The sequence below is a fragment of the Chlamydomonas reinhardtii genome, chromosome 3 (assembly GCF_000002595.2).
Source record: "Chlamydomonas reinhardtii strain CC-503 cw92 mt+ chromosome 3, whole genome shotgun sequence".
Taxonomy (NCBI): domain Eukaryota; kingdom Viridiplantae; phylum Chlorophyta; class Chlorophyceae; order Chlamydomonadales; family Chlamydomonadaceae; genus Chlamydomonas; species Chlamydomonas reinhardtii.
Window position 1 is genome coordinate 6153166 of NC_057006.1, and position 14335 is coordinate 6167500.

At 63.2% G+C, this 14335-nt stretch overlaps 4 protein-coding genes across 4 annotated transcripts; 3 read left to right on the forward strand and 1 right to left on the reverse strand.

The window, feature by feature from the left end:
* The first annotated feature begins 80 nt into the window (after nt 1–80).
* CHLRE_03g192000v5 (uncharacterized protein) lies at nt 81–3002 on the forward strand. The gene is made up of 8 exons (XM_001693043.2): nt 81–345; nt 453–569; nt 786–938; nt 1143–1249; nt 1411–1540; nt 1677–1808; nt 1986–2135; nt 2402–3002. The coding sequence occupies exons 1-8, from the start codon at nt 331–333 to the stop codon at nt 2612–2614; spliced, it is 1017 nt and encodes a 338-aa protein (XP_001693095.1). The 5' UTR covers nt 81–330; the 3' UTR covers nt 2615–3002.
* An 865-nt stretch (nt 3003–3867) lies between these two features.
* Nucleotides 3868–7817, reverse strand: CHLRE_03g192050v5 (uncharacterized protein). Its single transcript, XM_001693193.2, has 7 exons — nt 7423–7817; nt 6936–7171; nt 6220–6771; nt 5892–6035; nt 5532–5735; nt 5234–5361; nt 3868–5074 (listed from the first exon to the last, which is right to left on the reverse strand). Exons 1-7 carry the CDS (start codon nt 7553–7555, stop codon nt 4846–4848), a joined length of 1626 nt encoding a protein of 541 aa, XP_001693245.1. The 5' UTR covers nt 7556–7817; the 3' UTR covers nt 3868–4845.
* A 1878-nt stretch (nt 7818–9695) lies between these two features.
* Nucleotides 9696–12777, forward strand: CHLRE_03g192100v5 (uncharacterized protein). The gene is made up of 6 exons (XM_001693044.2): nt 9696–10615; nt 10757–10911; nt 11151–11279; nt 11464–11664; nt 11956–12076; nt 12303–12777. The coding sequence occupies exons 1-6, from the start codon at nt 10126–10128 to the stop codon at nt 12593–12595; spliced, it is 1389 nt and encodes a 462-aa protein (XP_001693096.2). The 5' UTR covers nt 9696–10125; the 3' UTR covers nt 12596–12777.
* Nucleotides 12778–12825: 48 nt separating this feature from the next.
* CHLRE_03g192150v5 (uncharacterized protein) lies at nt 12826–14333 on the forward strand. Its single transcript, XM_043061194.1, has 3 exons — nt 12826–13220; nt 13572–13648; nt 13994–14333. The coding sequence occupies exons 1-3, from the start codon at nt 12860–12862 to the stop codon at nt 14114–14116; spliced, it is 561 nt and encodes a 186-aa protein (XP_042926323.1). The 5' UTR covers nt 12826–12859; the 3' UTR covers nt 14117–14333.
* The last annotated feature ends 2 nt before the right edge of the window (nt 14334–14335 follow it).

Sequence of the window (14335 nt, forward strand, 5' to 3'; positions counted from 1 at the left end):
GCACGTCTTGTCAGTGCACCCGTTGCAAGAACAGTTGATTAAGTTGTTCACCAGGGCCCATGCAGTTGTCATGCACTGCAGTCGTGTAGACTGGCTTGCGCTTGGTCATCAGTGTAATTGGTTTAGCTGCTGTGTACAAGTACAGAACTTGGCGTTGTCCGTGTCTTTATCGCGGGGTTGAGCGCTGGACCGTAGGCGGGAACAAAAGGACGACGCCCTTTAGGCCCACCACGTACTTGCTTTGAACACTAAGTCAATAACAGTAACGCTGCTTGCAAATTAGGCGGGCCTTTCCTTCGGGTGCGCCAGGCGCGATCCTGTGCAGGTGCTATGGCGACCGTGAAGGTGAGGGCTGGACCGGGATACTGCTATCATGACTAGCGATATAGGGCATATTGCTCGGGCAGCATGTTGGTCTGGCACCCCACGCTGGCACCGCGTACCCCCTTCAGGAGACCACCGTTGTGCTAGAGGAGCTGGCGGGGCCTGCAGTGGACGTAGCATACGATGTGTCGGGGCGACGCATGGCCACATGCGCGGCCACGCCATCAGGCAGCACAGTCATCCAGGTGGGCACAGCCTCGGCCAGGCGCCTGGTGGCCAGGGCTCCCGCGAAGTAACCTTACGCCCGCCCGTTACTCAGTTTCCTCCTAGTCCGAAGCAAACCTCGTCAATGCCTTCTGCGGCGCCGCAGACACAGCTGTGTTCCAGCTGCGTCACAGCTACCACCCAGCGCTTAGCCGTTCACCCTTGCGGCTTCACCGCCCCATGGCGCGCTGGTGCAGGTGCATGAAGCGGGGCCGGGGCCAGACGCCTGGACGCAGGTGGCGGCGTGGGAGACGGATCTGTCGGTCACGGGGCTGGCGTGGGCGCACCCCGAGTACGGCAGGGTGCTGGCGGGCGCAACGACCTCAGGCAGCGTGCTGGTGTGGGGGCAGGTGAGCAGTTGGGCGAGGGAGGGGGGCCGGGGTGGGTGAATTATGGATTATAAGCTGGACAGCATGAAACTGAACACCTGGGGCTCGTTTGTGCAATATGGCAAGCGGCGTCAGTTGCGGAGTTACGGGCAACCCCATCATTGCAACCCCATCGTGGTTGCGCTTTGCGACTTATCATGTGAGCCGTCTCGATGCCTGCTGCAGGTGCCTGAGCTGCAGCCGGGTGCTGCGGCGAGCGTGTCTGACGAGGGGCCGGGCGGCGGCTACTACCAGCCCCTCGCAGACCTGCTGTGCGGGACAGGGCCGTGCAGGTGAGGGCCGCGAATGCCGCCGTCCGTGCGTGGGATGATACTACGCAACGGTTGTGCGGGCAAATCCCGTAGCAATGTTGCTGCAGGGGCGTGAGCATGAGCATTAAGTGCTTGAGAGCACCTGTTTGTGTAATCGGGTCATGCGTGTGCCATGTGCGCAGGTCGTTGTGCTTTGCGCCGCGGCAAGCGGGTCTGGTGCTGGCGGCGTTAATGGAGGACGGGCACGTGTGGGTGCACGAGGCGGAGGACGTGCTGGCGCCACGCGTGTGGAGCCTGCACAGCAAAGTCAAGGTGAGGGGGACTGCAGGCATGCGGGCAGGGTCTGCTGCAGGATCTGGGGCACGCGCCACGCGGATTAACCACGCGATAAAGCCCACCTTCTCCAACATGCCTAACCCAGCGTGCATGCTGCTTCATGCCAATGCAGGCTGGGCCCTCTGGCGTGTGTCAGGGCCTGAGCTGGCGGCCGTTCAGCGCCGGCGTGCCGCCCATGCTGTGCGCGGGCGCAGGGCCACAGGCGCTCGTGTGGCAGTATGTGCTTGCGCTCAACTCTTGGCAGGTGCGCTTGCCGGCCTTCGCAGCAGTGCATCCGCGCGCCGCCTTCCGTATCTTTCAGTATCATCACCAGTCAGCCAGCGATGCGCCCGGCTCGCGCTTGTCGTGCATATCAGTTTACCATCCCGGCATCTGACCCCCCTGTACTGCCACTGTACCGGCTGGCGGCTGGCGGCTGCAGGTCGTGGCGCGGCTGGACTCGGGCAACGGGCAGGACGTGGCCTCGGTGCATTGGGCGCCGCCGCTGGGGCGGGCCGTGGAGCTGCTGGCGGTGGGCGCGGGTCGCGACATGCTCATCTTCAGCCTCTCGGGCGACACCGCCGCGCTGCAGGTGCGTGTGTGCGTGTGTCTTGGCGAGCCTGCCCCGTGACATGAGGATACGGGGCTGCCGGGTGCGTGTTAGGAAAGCACAATGGGGAACAGGTTGACGGGTGCGTATGTGGGTTAGCAAGGATGCGGCGCAGTCGTGGGGACAGCAATATCGGCTGCAAGGGGTGCAGCCATGCAAGCCACTGCGAGCCTAGTGCACTGACGTCTACCGTGTGCCCGTGTCGCCTGTCGGCCTCGCGCCGTCGCCGCACCCTACGTGCACCCCAGGTGGAGCAGCTGGCGGCGCTGGAGCATGACGCGCCGGTGTGGAAGGTGGAGTGGGACCTGTGGGGCAACCAGGTGGCGGCCGCCACGGAGGCGCGGCAGGTGGCGGTGTACCGGCCCAACCTGGTGGGCAGCTGGGTGCGGCAGGTGCTGGTGGCGGGGCAGGAGGTGGAGGACCAGGAAGAGGACGACGGCGAGGAGGGCGGCAGCGACTGAGGAGGGACGAAACTGCGGGGATGCGGAGGTAGTTTTGGTGGTATTGCAAGGAGCAAGGGGCCATGGGAGCCGGTGGGGGTGATGGTGGGCGGAGGAGGCGCAAGGCCCAAGGGTAGTTGGCGAGCGTGAAGATGTCGCGGCCGCGGAGGGGTAAACCACTTTGTTGTAAATTCGCGACTGTCGGGGCTTGAAGGCGATTGCTTAGCATGGGTGTCCTCGGGCTCGTGTGACGGGGCTGCTTTGAACTGTGGTCTCGCACGAAGTGTGGCCGTGGGACCCAGGTGCACATGCGAACCCTTGGGCCACACCTGCGTCTGCTACCGCAACTGAACACCAGCCTACTCCTGTACAATGTATGATCGCGTGAACCTTTACAGCTTTACTGCCTGCGCCCCGCCACTCCCCAAGCAAGGAGGCTGCTTGAGCTGGCTTTTTTTGCGGTCAGAGGGCACCGCGTGGCACATGCAGCTGATGCTCGCCGGTGACTGCCGAATGCAAGCGCGTTGAGCAGCGCTCGTATCTTCCTTCGTTCGGAACGAAATTTGCCCAAAAAGGCCTCTGGCGGACGAAATTTTTTTGAGCTTGACCTGGAATTTCGGCCAAAACGCACGGGATCTTGGGGGGTCTTTCGGCAAACAGACGAAGACATTTTTGGGATTTCGGCCACTTTTGGCCAAGGACAGGGGGTTCCAGCGGCTACTCCACGGCCGAAACCTGCGTGGCATATGGTAAGAAGGCTCAAAGGGCTGTATCTATGGGTGTTGACGGCGGGAGACAGGGGGTTCCCCTGACGGGAGAGTGAGGTTGGGTCGGCGGGAAGCAGGGAAGGAGTGGGCGTGTCGTGTCGGTGTCGACATCGTGCGGGTCGGGGGCGGAGCCCCCGGAAAAAATTTGGGGGTGAACGAAGCGGCGGCAGCCTGTTTCGTCAACTAAACGAAGCCATTTTAAGGAATTCGGCCACTGACGCCGCCCCTGCCTTCGTAAGATACGAGCGCTGGCGTTGAGGCGGCCAGCAGGGCCCAGGCAATCCCTCACGTCACGCCATCGCACCGAAAGACCAGGACGACGCGTGGGCGGGCTCCGCCGACGAGGGAAATGATACGGTAATGGTCCGGGACTCTGGGGCCCCAGCAGGAGGACGGGGCAGCAGGGAATCAAGGACAGTCAGCTAACTCAGCAGTCACCCAGAGCAACTCGCTTCTGCGCTCAGTCCACTGGGGTGCTAGCCTCCTTTTTGGCAACTGGACAGTGCGCCGCTCGTCACGTTACACATGTTCGCGGGGCTCCAGGTGATCCGTGGGTGCACCGGTTACATGACCGATTCTGACCGACCTTTCCACGTGGGGAGTCGGACGATCGCCCAAGCCATCGACCGCCCCGCTCCTAAATAATTCTTGTGCAAGCATAGGTATCATGCGCCCTAAGGTATCATCTTGCTCACTGCCTCTCGTATAGTGCCCTCCACGGGTGCGACATGCCTCCACGGTAGTAGGGCCCGACTTCCGCGGCAAGTAGCCTCTCGTACAGAACTGGGTTCTAGGTCCCTGCATTAGCTCACATCGCTCATACATTACTGGTCAAGAAACCGCCACCACACCGACACCTCATAGCCCCCGACCTGCCTGGTGACTTGCAATACCCGGCGCGTGTGTCGCCGAACAGCATGTCGATAGCGCAGCCAAGACCCTGCCACCCAACCCCGAAACACTCAACCGCCTCCTGCCCAGCCCTATGCACCTGCCAGGTTTGCGCCGGCCTAATTCCAAGCGAAAAGCAGTGGGGCTTACTCAAGGTCATCTGCACTCGTATGACATAACATGCACATTGCGCTCGAACTAGCGACATCGTCTTTTTGGCCCATGTCCATGCGCAGGCACGGTGCGCAGGTCCATGGACGCATAAAAAATCACCCGCAGCAGCAGCATGGGGCCAAACCACCCAAACAACGCTTGTATCAATGCAGAGCAGGCAAGCAGCCCCAGCCTCGACACGGCCAGCTCGCTGGCACGTTCCAGGCTGGCTACGGTAGGGCGCAGCCGCAACGCACCCGTGCAAGGTGGCACCCCAGAACAAAACACATAAGAGCGCAACTCGCACGTAGCTAGCTGGTTAGCCAGCCCCTGACAAGAAGCATCGCGCATGCAGCAAACAGCTGATGCACCGATGCGCGACCCCCGGCACTGCTAACAGTTCTAGCACCTATAGAGTGACAACTATAAGTTGGCACCGCGTCATGCAGAGCCGCCCGCCGCCGCCGCCTTGTGCTCAGCGGCAGGCGCCGCGCCCTCCGGCTGCACGCACAGCTTCACGTTGCTGGCGCCGAGGTCCGGCATGATGTCGGCGTCCGTCGGCAGCGCGCCGCTAGCCTCACCCGCCTCAAGCGCCGCCACCTTGTCGGCCGCAGCCGCCGCCTCCGCCGCCTCCGCCTCGGCCTGCCGGCGCGCCTCCTTCCGCAGCCGCCTGTGCAATGGGCAGATTGGCGCCACGTGTTGAGTGCCGAGGGGACGATGAGTGGGGCTGGGAGCTTGCACAGGAGCGCCCACATGCTGCCCCACAGCGGAAACCTGTCGGGCCAGTTTGCGACACCCGTGTCACCAATGTCATCGCCTAGATGCTCACCTGAGCTCGCGGTTGTGCTTGTAGTCGGCATCAAACAGCTCGGCGCGCCATGCCTTGATGGCCATGACGGCGAAGATGACACTCCAGAAGCCGCAGTAGATGATGACCTCCAGCGGCGTGGCCTTGTCCTGCAATTTAGTGGAACATGTGCGCACATGTAAGCATTGAAGTGCAGGTTGCAGTTGCAGACCGCCAACATGGACAGGGCTTCCAGTGCCACAGGAGCAACCGTATTGGGCTCGATCGACGCGTATGCGCGCGCCCCGCCCTTCGTGTCATCAAAAGCCGAACAACGCACCTGGTAGCCGAAAATAGCGCGGGCAAGCGCGAAGAAGCGCTTGCGGTTCTGGACGTCGGTGGGCTCGGTGCCGGTGGGGTCGGTGTCGGCGCAGCAGGCGCTCCAGTCGTACAAGGGAATCATGTACCAGGGTCGCTCGTCCAGCCAAGGCGAGCAGTAGCCAAACATGCCGGCGCGCATGAGAGAGTCCGTGCCGATGTTCACCTGCCATTGGTTGCAAGACCAGGAAACCAACGGTCGCGCAAGGTTGATAATGATGGCAAGCGAACAGTAGCGGCGGGAGCATTGCGGGCACCCCCAAACTCTAGCACCCCTGCTGCAACTGCTGTGCATAAAACGTTCAGGAGTTCTGGCCCCCACCTGTCCGGCGGCAATGAAGAAGATGATGACCGCCATGCCGATGACCAGCCACTTGATGTGCTTCACGGTGCGGCCCGAGTAGTACAGGAACATGCCCACCAGCACGCCCGCCGTGATGCCCACCAGCGCAGCCAGCGGGATGGCCTGTGAGCGGCGGCAGCATGTGGCGACGTGAGGTTACAGGGGGCCAACAGGCGGGTCAAGAGGATGGTGTGCAAATAGCGCATAGCCCAAGGCGGAGCGGGCCCTACGCCAACCCTCCCCTCCTCTCGAGCCCCGCCCTCCGCCTCCTTCCCTCCTTTCCATCCTCCCTCCCCGTCTTCCTCACCTGCAGCTTGACGTTGCCGAGGCCGCCCAGGAACACCACGCTCTCGATGCCCTCGCGCACCACCGTGGTGAACACCAGCATGAAGATGTTCCAGTGCTCCTTGCGCGTGGGCGGGCTCATGTCGCGCCCGTCCTCCGTGATCATGTTGGCGGGCTCCACCTCGCCATCCGCCGCGACCACCAGTGCCGCGCCCGTCTTCTCGTCCGTGCCGGCTCCCAGCTCCAGGTCAGTGGTGGCGCGGGCCGCCAGCAGCACGTCCGGCGCGGGGCCCGAGCCGATAGAGGGGCCGGAGCCGGAGGCCACGGCGGCGGGAGAGATGGCGGCGGCGGGCTTGGCCAGGATGGCCTCATCCGAGGTACGCGTGCGGCTGCCGGAGGAGGAGGAGGTGGTCTGGAGCGTGGGCGAGCTGGTGAGGGCGGCCGACTTGCCGGCTGCTGCGGCGGCGGACCCGTTGGCGCCGTCCTTGGAGGCGGGGGCAGCGCCCTCCACGGCTGCTGGGTCGTTGGCGGCGCCGCCCACGGCCTCCTCGCCCTCAACCTTGGCGATCGGAATCTGTATGTTCGAATGGTGAGGCACCACGCTCAGGACACACATGCGGCAAGCGGCTGGGTGCCTGCTCATTGCTCCCAGCATACACTGTGCGGACCTTGCCTGCCCACTCCTGCGTTTGCTATCATCTTGTCCCATGCCCAACGCGCTCTGGCATGAGCGCTCACCTTTTGCTGCACCGCGGCCTCCAGCCGGCGCTTCCACTTTTCCTCCCAGCCGACGAAGCGAAGCATAGCAAAGCCAAGGTAGGTAATGAGCGCTGCCGCAATCCAGCTGATGATGCCCTTGAACCAGTCACGATTCGTGCCTTTGAACAGGTTGCTTTGAGCTGTGTAGTATACTGCGATGAAGATGATGCCGAAGATGATACTGACACCCACGCCGCCCGCCACGCCCCACCATACTGCGGGCCGCAGGGAGGCAAGGTGGATTGTTAAGGGGGCCGGATCCCAGCTTTCCGGTGCACTAGGGTCAATAATGTCAGCAGGTTCGAGGAGCGCAAGACCGGCAAAGACAGCGTAAGGTTCAGAACACGACACCCCCGGTTTGTGGACGTGGCGGCACGCTGGCCCCCTGGCCGCCTCGCAACCCGCCCAAACGTCGTTACCCAGCATCAGTCCCCCTCCCGCTTCCAACTGGATTTTCCATTCTCACCTGACTTCTTCAATGCTGGTTTGGCGCGATTGAGGAATTGGAGGAGCACACCACAAATAATGGACGCCTCAATGGTCTCCCGAAAGAGGATGAACAGCGCCAGCACCGAGAAGTAGTTGTCTACGTTCGCCATCTTGAACAAATTCTTCTATCTAACGTGAAGGTCCCAAGACCTGAAACAAAACTGGGCAACACTGGCGCGTGCCCGGCGCAAGCGCGTCGCCACAAGTGCAGCCGCTGTCCCGGTAACTCTATCGCCAGAACGACGTCATGAAGCCGACCGTTTATGAATGCTGCACCCGCGAGGCAATCGGCTCAGGCGAGGCCTTCCAGGCGCAAACGTCCTGATGAGAAAGGGTCACAAATCGATGCCCCTGGCACCAGTTGACGCCCCCTGCGGCTTGCAAGTTAGAGTGCTATATGTGAAATCACAAAATAGGCCGTTTACCGTCGCTCCGCGCAGTCTGCCGTACAACAAAGGTGGCCGGGCACGCGCCCAAGCCAGGGGCACGAGCCCCGCTACGAACCAGAAATGAATCGCGCTCGTAATCGGTGGCATGCATGCGTTCTCTTATTGGCTTAAGGAAGCATGACATTATCAGCTAGCGTTTGCAGTGCATGGCGACAGCCACGGCGCTCTGGCAATCGCTTCGCGCGTGCCCGGTCGGTCAGGAGGAGCCTGCATGTGAGGCTTAACAGTTACTGCCGGGCGAGTGACCAGTAGCCTCGCTCGCGGTGGAGCAAGGTGTGTCGGGGTGACGCAGGCCAGTCAACGGCCTTTGCGCCAGTCGGCATACAGATTCGCCAGACGCCCCATACTTCGAGCCACGGGGCTGACGGGCTGGTCCGCTCCGGTGGGACTGGGATGCCCAGCAGGCGCCCGCGCCTGCCCATTCAGTCGGGCTGGAACGGGCCGTGCGTGCGGGTGCGTGCGCAGGCTGTCCGGGGGCTAGGCTGAGCGTCGGCTGTTCAACATATGAAGGTATTTGCAGCGGCGACCTCACGCCAAGTACCTGATCCCGCCGGCACTGCTGCCGTTGCTTCCACCCAGCAATGAAACCAGCGCAACCAGGGGCAACCGGCCATGCCAGGCGCAAACCAGACGGGTGATCTTGGCCAGCCACGGCCACTTGCGACCACAGCGTCAGCGTTCCAGGCGTCAGCACAGCCTCCCCACCCGAGACCTATGCCGGACAGCAGGGGTGCCAGGGGCACCCCTGCCGGACACCGTGGGCGCGATGCAAGATGCACTGCACGGCCGCGGAATCATGGCAAGGGGGTGGCGTGGCTGCCGTTCCGGGCGGCTGTGGGCCTCACTGACACGCCAGGGCCACACGCCAGGGCAACTGTATGCCATTTGTTAGGTTCTGGGAATCAGCTACGCCCTACGGGACTTTATCAACTTGCCTTGCCACTGTCCCATCACACACGCCAGGGCCACACGGGACGTACGTGGTAATAGTGCCTGACAGCAGAGGTAGGGGCATGCCCAGGAGCCGTGCCGCAGCGGGCGTGGGATGCAGTCTCAGAACCATACCTTTGGGACCCAGTAAGCAGGGGTGCCAGTAAGCCAGTAACCCCCGTGGCATCCCACGTCCACTGGTGCAAAGGACGGCTTCGCAACAGCAACCCGGCGGCGGTGGCGGGCCGGCAGGGGTGGCGGGCCGGCAGGAGTACAAGATTCCAGAGCAACGATATTGCCGTCAGCCGTTATCGCAGTGGTCGGTTAAGTCACTAAGGCATGCGCACCCGGGGAGGCATCCTCATGAGGTGCAGAAATGGGATGCTACACGACACACACGTCCCTTTCTTTTCTGGCCCCACCCCAACGTCGTACGCATGCCCTGCGCAAGCGTGTCGCCACAAGTGCAGCCGCTGTCCCAATAACTATATATATATATATATATATATATATATTGCCAGAACGACTTCATGTATATGTGTGCTAATCACTGCTGCACCCGCGAGGCAATCGGCTTTGGCGAGACCTTCCAGGCGGAAACGTCCCGATGGGAAAGCGTCACAAATCGATGCCCCTGGCACCAGTTGACGCCCCCTGCGGCTTGCAAGTTAGAGTGCTATATGTGAAATCACAAAATAGGCCGTTTACCGTCGCTCCGCGCAGTCTGCCGTACAACAAAGGTGGCCGGGCACGCGCCCAAGCCGAGGGCACGAGCCCCGCTACGAACCAGAAATGAATCGCGCTCGTAATCGGTGGCATGCATGCGTTCTCTTATTGGCTTAAGGAAGCATGACATTATCAGCTAGCGTTTGCAGTGCATGGCGACTGCCACAGCGCTCTGGCAATCGCTTCGCGTGTGCCCGGTCGGTCAGGAGCCCAAGCAGGAGCCTGCATGTGAGGCTAACAGTTCGCGGTGGAGCAAGGTGTGTCGGGGTGACGCAGGCCAGTCAACGGCCTTTGCTCCAGTCGGCATACAGATTCGCCAGACGCCCGTGCTTCGCGCCACCATGCTGGCGGCCTGGCGGGCACCCCCCTGCAGCCGGACAGTCAGGGTTTGGCACGCGTGACCCCGCGGTCCAGCAGCTCCAAACCTTGGACCGACCGAAGAGACTAAAATGTGCACGGCAGAGCGAGCTTGCGTGGGTTGCTCTTGCGCGTCCTTTATTTATTGCAAGTGCACATACGGCACGGCAACCAAGGCTATTACCGCGGCAGCTGGGCAATACCCGGCCAACTAAGCGATGGCTCTTCCAACGCTGGCTGCGCCCCGGCGACTGCTACTGCTTTCCCTGCTGTGCTTGGGGGCTGGCTTTCCTAGCACGCAGAAGCAAGGTACCAGGCTACTCCAATTCGGACTTCCACTAGCAGCCGCTAGCAGCAGCCGCAAGCCGCCTGCTGCGCGTGCCGCAGTGGCCGTGTCGGCTTCGCCCCCGCCCGCATCTGACTCGGCAGCAGCAGGTTCTGCGGGCACGGACGGTGGCAATAGCAACCCCGGGCCTGATGCTGTCTCTTCGCAGCAAGATCCGCAGCAGCAGTCCAGCAATGGAGGCTCGGGCGCCGGTGGTGCGGCAGGGCCGGATACCGCAGCAGGTGCGGGGACCCAAGCCGCCGGCTCCGGTTCAAGGGCACAGACAACCCCGGTGGCGGCGTCGAGCAGGCAGGAGTGTGCGGACGTGCCTGTGACGTCAACGCAGCTGGAGCTTGCAGGCATGGCGCAGGTCATCGTGACGGGTGCGTGCGCGCGGGACCTGTATGTGTGTGTGGGGATGTGACTTCACCGCTGTTGCACATGCACACTGGCTGAAACAGACCTGATGCGAGCAGTGGACACTAATTGTGGGCAAAACGTATGGGCTCTCCCACTGGCTGCAGGTGTGGTGCTAGCTGCGGGTGCTGGTGCGGGACACTGCTACCCCAACGGCACCCTCGTGCCCATGCCCGACGATGGCAGTAGCAGCACTGGCGCAAGCAGCAGTAGCAGCACTCCCACCAGCTACATCCTGCTGGGGCTCCAGTGCGTGCACAAGGTAGTGGGCAGCGGGTGGGCGCGAGTGTCGCTTCCTTTGCCCACTGTGTTTCGCACTACACGTGTACCTGGGGTGCCCGCACCCCTAAGTCCTAAATTCAACGCACCTTCAACCAGGGAATAAACAAACCAGAAGCCCCTCCCTTTCCCATACATACACGCTTGGGTCACTGCACGCCGACGTGGGTCCCTCCCCCTCTCCCTCTGCCTCATCGCTTGTGTGCACACACGCGCGCACAGGGTCTGGTGCGGTGCCGGCAGCACGAGGGCGACGGCGGCGACTGCCTCATCCTTGTAGAGGCGCCGGTACTGCCCGACTCACAGCCGTGCGCGCTCACGGGCGCCCAGCGCTACATGTTCTTCCTGCAGGTAGCTAGGGGGCGGGGGCGGCGGGGGGCGTGGGGTTGTCATGAGCCCACGCAGTGAGCTGGGCACGCGGTGTGAGAATGGGCGTGTGCGCGCGGTGCGCTGCACGGAAGCGAATGCGGTGCGGGGCACGTGCGCATTGCTGTAAACCCGCCGCTGTCCCCTCCCTGTGCGTGCCCATGCGTAGCCTGCTGACCCGGCGTCGGGCGACCAGCAGCAGCAGGCCGCCGGGTCTTCCAGCTCCAGCTCCGGCTCCGGCCCACAGCAGTGCCCGGGGCTGTACTACGCACAGTTCCAACGCGCCTACCACACCATCCGGCGGCCGCTGGGCGGCACCGGCTGCGCCTTCTACCCGGCCTTTCCCCCGCCCGGAGACATGGTGCATCAGGTGCGTGCATGCGCGTGCGGGGCCCGTGGCACCTGCTGGTGTGTGTGTGTGTGTGTGTGTGTGTGTGTGTGTGTGTGTGTGTGTGTGTGTGTGTGTGTGTGTGTGTGTGTGTGTGTGTGTGTGTGTGTGTGGTTTGCTCGGAGGTGGCTGCCGGTGTGCCTGCTGCATGCGTTGGCCGTAGTCGTACGTACCTGCTATCTCGCTCCTTGCCCCACACGAAATCCCAGCGCCGTTGGGACCCCGCGTACTAGCCACTGAGGACTACTCCCGCCTGCGCCGCCGGCCCCGCAGCTGGGCGGCGTGTGCCAGGGCTCTGAGGCGCGCTGCACACTGGACCGCTGCGACCCCGCCGTGACGCGCTCGCCCTGCGCCAATGACACGGCGGCTGTGTGCGACCTCAAGACGTGCGCGGGTGGGTGCGTGGGTGCGCGCTGGGTGGGGCGCACGCACGCACGCTGCGGCCTTGAGACCTGCCCTAGATAGCAAGCCCGTTTCCTGCCGGATCTGGCCACCATCCACGCACTACTGTACAAGCGCAGGGACTGTGCCGGTGACACGGACCCGGCTTCCACACACCCCGAGTCCGTGCCAACTTTCGCCCCTACCACACGTGTACATACCGTACACACCCTACCCAGGCAAATTCATGTACTTCAACGCCATCTTCCCCGACGAGACCTGCTACGAGATGTACTCCTACGTCACCTCCGGCCTGCCAGTCAACTGTTACGGCCAGCGCTACATCAACAACCGCATCCGGGAGATCGAGCTGCAGCAGGCCCTGGCCAACGCCACCGCGGCGGGCAGGGCAGGAGCGGACGCGGCTGGTGGGGCGGGTGGGGCTGCGGGCGGAGGAGGAGGCGCGGGAGCAGGCCAGGGCGGGCAAGGAGCCGCCGCCAGCGATTACTATGGCGGTAGTGGCGGGGCATAGAATCGCAGCAACGAGAACGCAACCGAGGCGCAGGTGGAAGGGTCCGGTTGCAAAAAACGTTGCGAGGTTGTGAGAGGAATGGTAGGTGCATGGCCGTGGGTGTGTCGCACTGGCCGTGGCAAGTTGCGGGACGGGCAGCCGATGACGCAGCGCGTGGCAGCTAGGGCTTAACTAGACCCCCCGGCCAAACTCAGGTACAAGTCTTCGTAACAGCTTTCCAGAGCTCTGCTTTAAGCTCTCAAATCACCACGTTAACGAACCACAATGCGCTCACTTTCAAGCACGCGCGCGAGCCTGGGCCGCGCCCTGCTGTTGGGCGGCAGCGGCAGCAACAGCGCAGCCAACAGCGCTAGCACAGCAGCCATCACAGCAGCTGCCGCTGCAGCCTACTCAGCGCTTGTGCCTCAGCAGCAGCCGCAGTCTGACCTGCCGGCGCTGCTCGCGGCGGCGGCACGGCGCCACTTCGGCAGCGGCACCGACTATTCAGACGGCCGCGCTGACTCGCACGAGTTTGAGCCGCGCGGTGGGGCCGCCGCGGTGGGCGCTGGCAGGAACAAGTGCGTGATGCATTGCGACGAGGGCTTCGGCACCGCGAGCGCCTGGCGAACGACGCAGCCGCGACTGGGTGAGTTGATGTGGCCGTCGGTGCCGCGCACCGTTCCGCGGGTCCCTAGAAGGGGCAACGGGTGTGGCAGACACGGGGCCGGCCGGCCTCGGCTCAGAAATTCCATCAGAAGCGAGTCTGCGCACTTTAGGGGGGAGGGCATGGAAGGGTATAAGCTGGGGGTATGGCGCGTGTCGCTCATCCCCCCAGCTTATACCCTTCCATTCCCTCCCCCCTGAAGTCCACAGACTCCTGATGGAATTCCTCATCAAGCCCGGTCCCGCCTTGTTGCGCCTGCCGCCCCACTGCCGTACCACACCCACGCCACTACTGACGCACACGGTACAACGCACTCCCACTGCCACGCGTCAGGTGCCTGGCCCAATGCGGAGCCGGGCGTGCCGCGGCCGGATGTGGTGCCCGCGCCGGAGCCATCCATCTTTGTCAAGGTGCGTGGGGGCGTGCATTGGGACACAGGCAGGGAGGGCGTGCGGGGAGGGTTGGAGGCCACTTTGTCAGCTGGATGCACATCAACATGCGGTCATACACTAGCAGAGCAGCCGCGCCAGTGCCGGGTCTTGCCGGGAGTGCCAGGTCGTGCTGGAAGTGCCGGGAGCCTGACGACCCATTCGCGGGCTCGGGCACACACTCCTCCCACCGGTGGACCAGTCCCCCTCTTTCCCTCCCTTCCCTTCCCTTTCCCTTCCATCCTCTCCCTCACTCTCCCTCTCTCATCTCCCACCCCTGCACCGTCCTCCGCTCCTGCGCTCCTCCCCTGCACCGCACCCCCTCAGGAGACCAAGCTGTCCATCATCGGCGGCCTGACGGACACAGACGCCATTGAGGAGTACGACCGCATCAAGGGCACCGCCGACCTGGACGACAACGGCTCGCCCACAGCCATGAGCGGCATGTAGACTGCTGGTGGTCGTCGTTGGTGTTGGTGTTGGTGCCGGTGGTGGTGTTGGTGGTCGGGATGTCGAATGGCCTATTGGGCGCTGGTGGTGCATATGTGGTTGTCCGTGTGGTGCAGGGCGTGGGCACTGGGCAGTAGGTAGAAGCCAGCAGGTGACTGAGCAGCGAGTGAGGTCCACCTAGCTACGGACTGGCGCGTCCCTGTAATTGTGCTGGTTGCG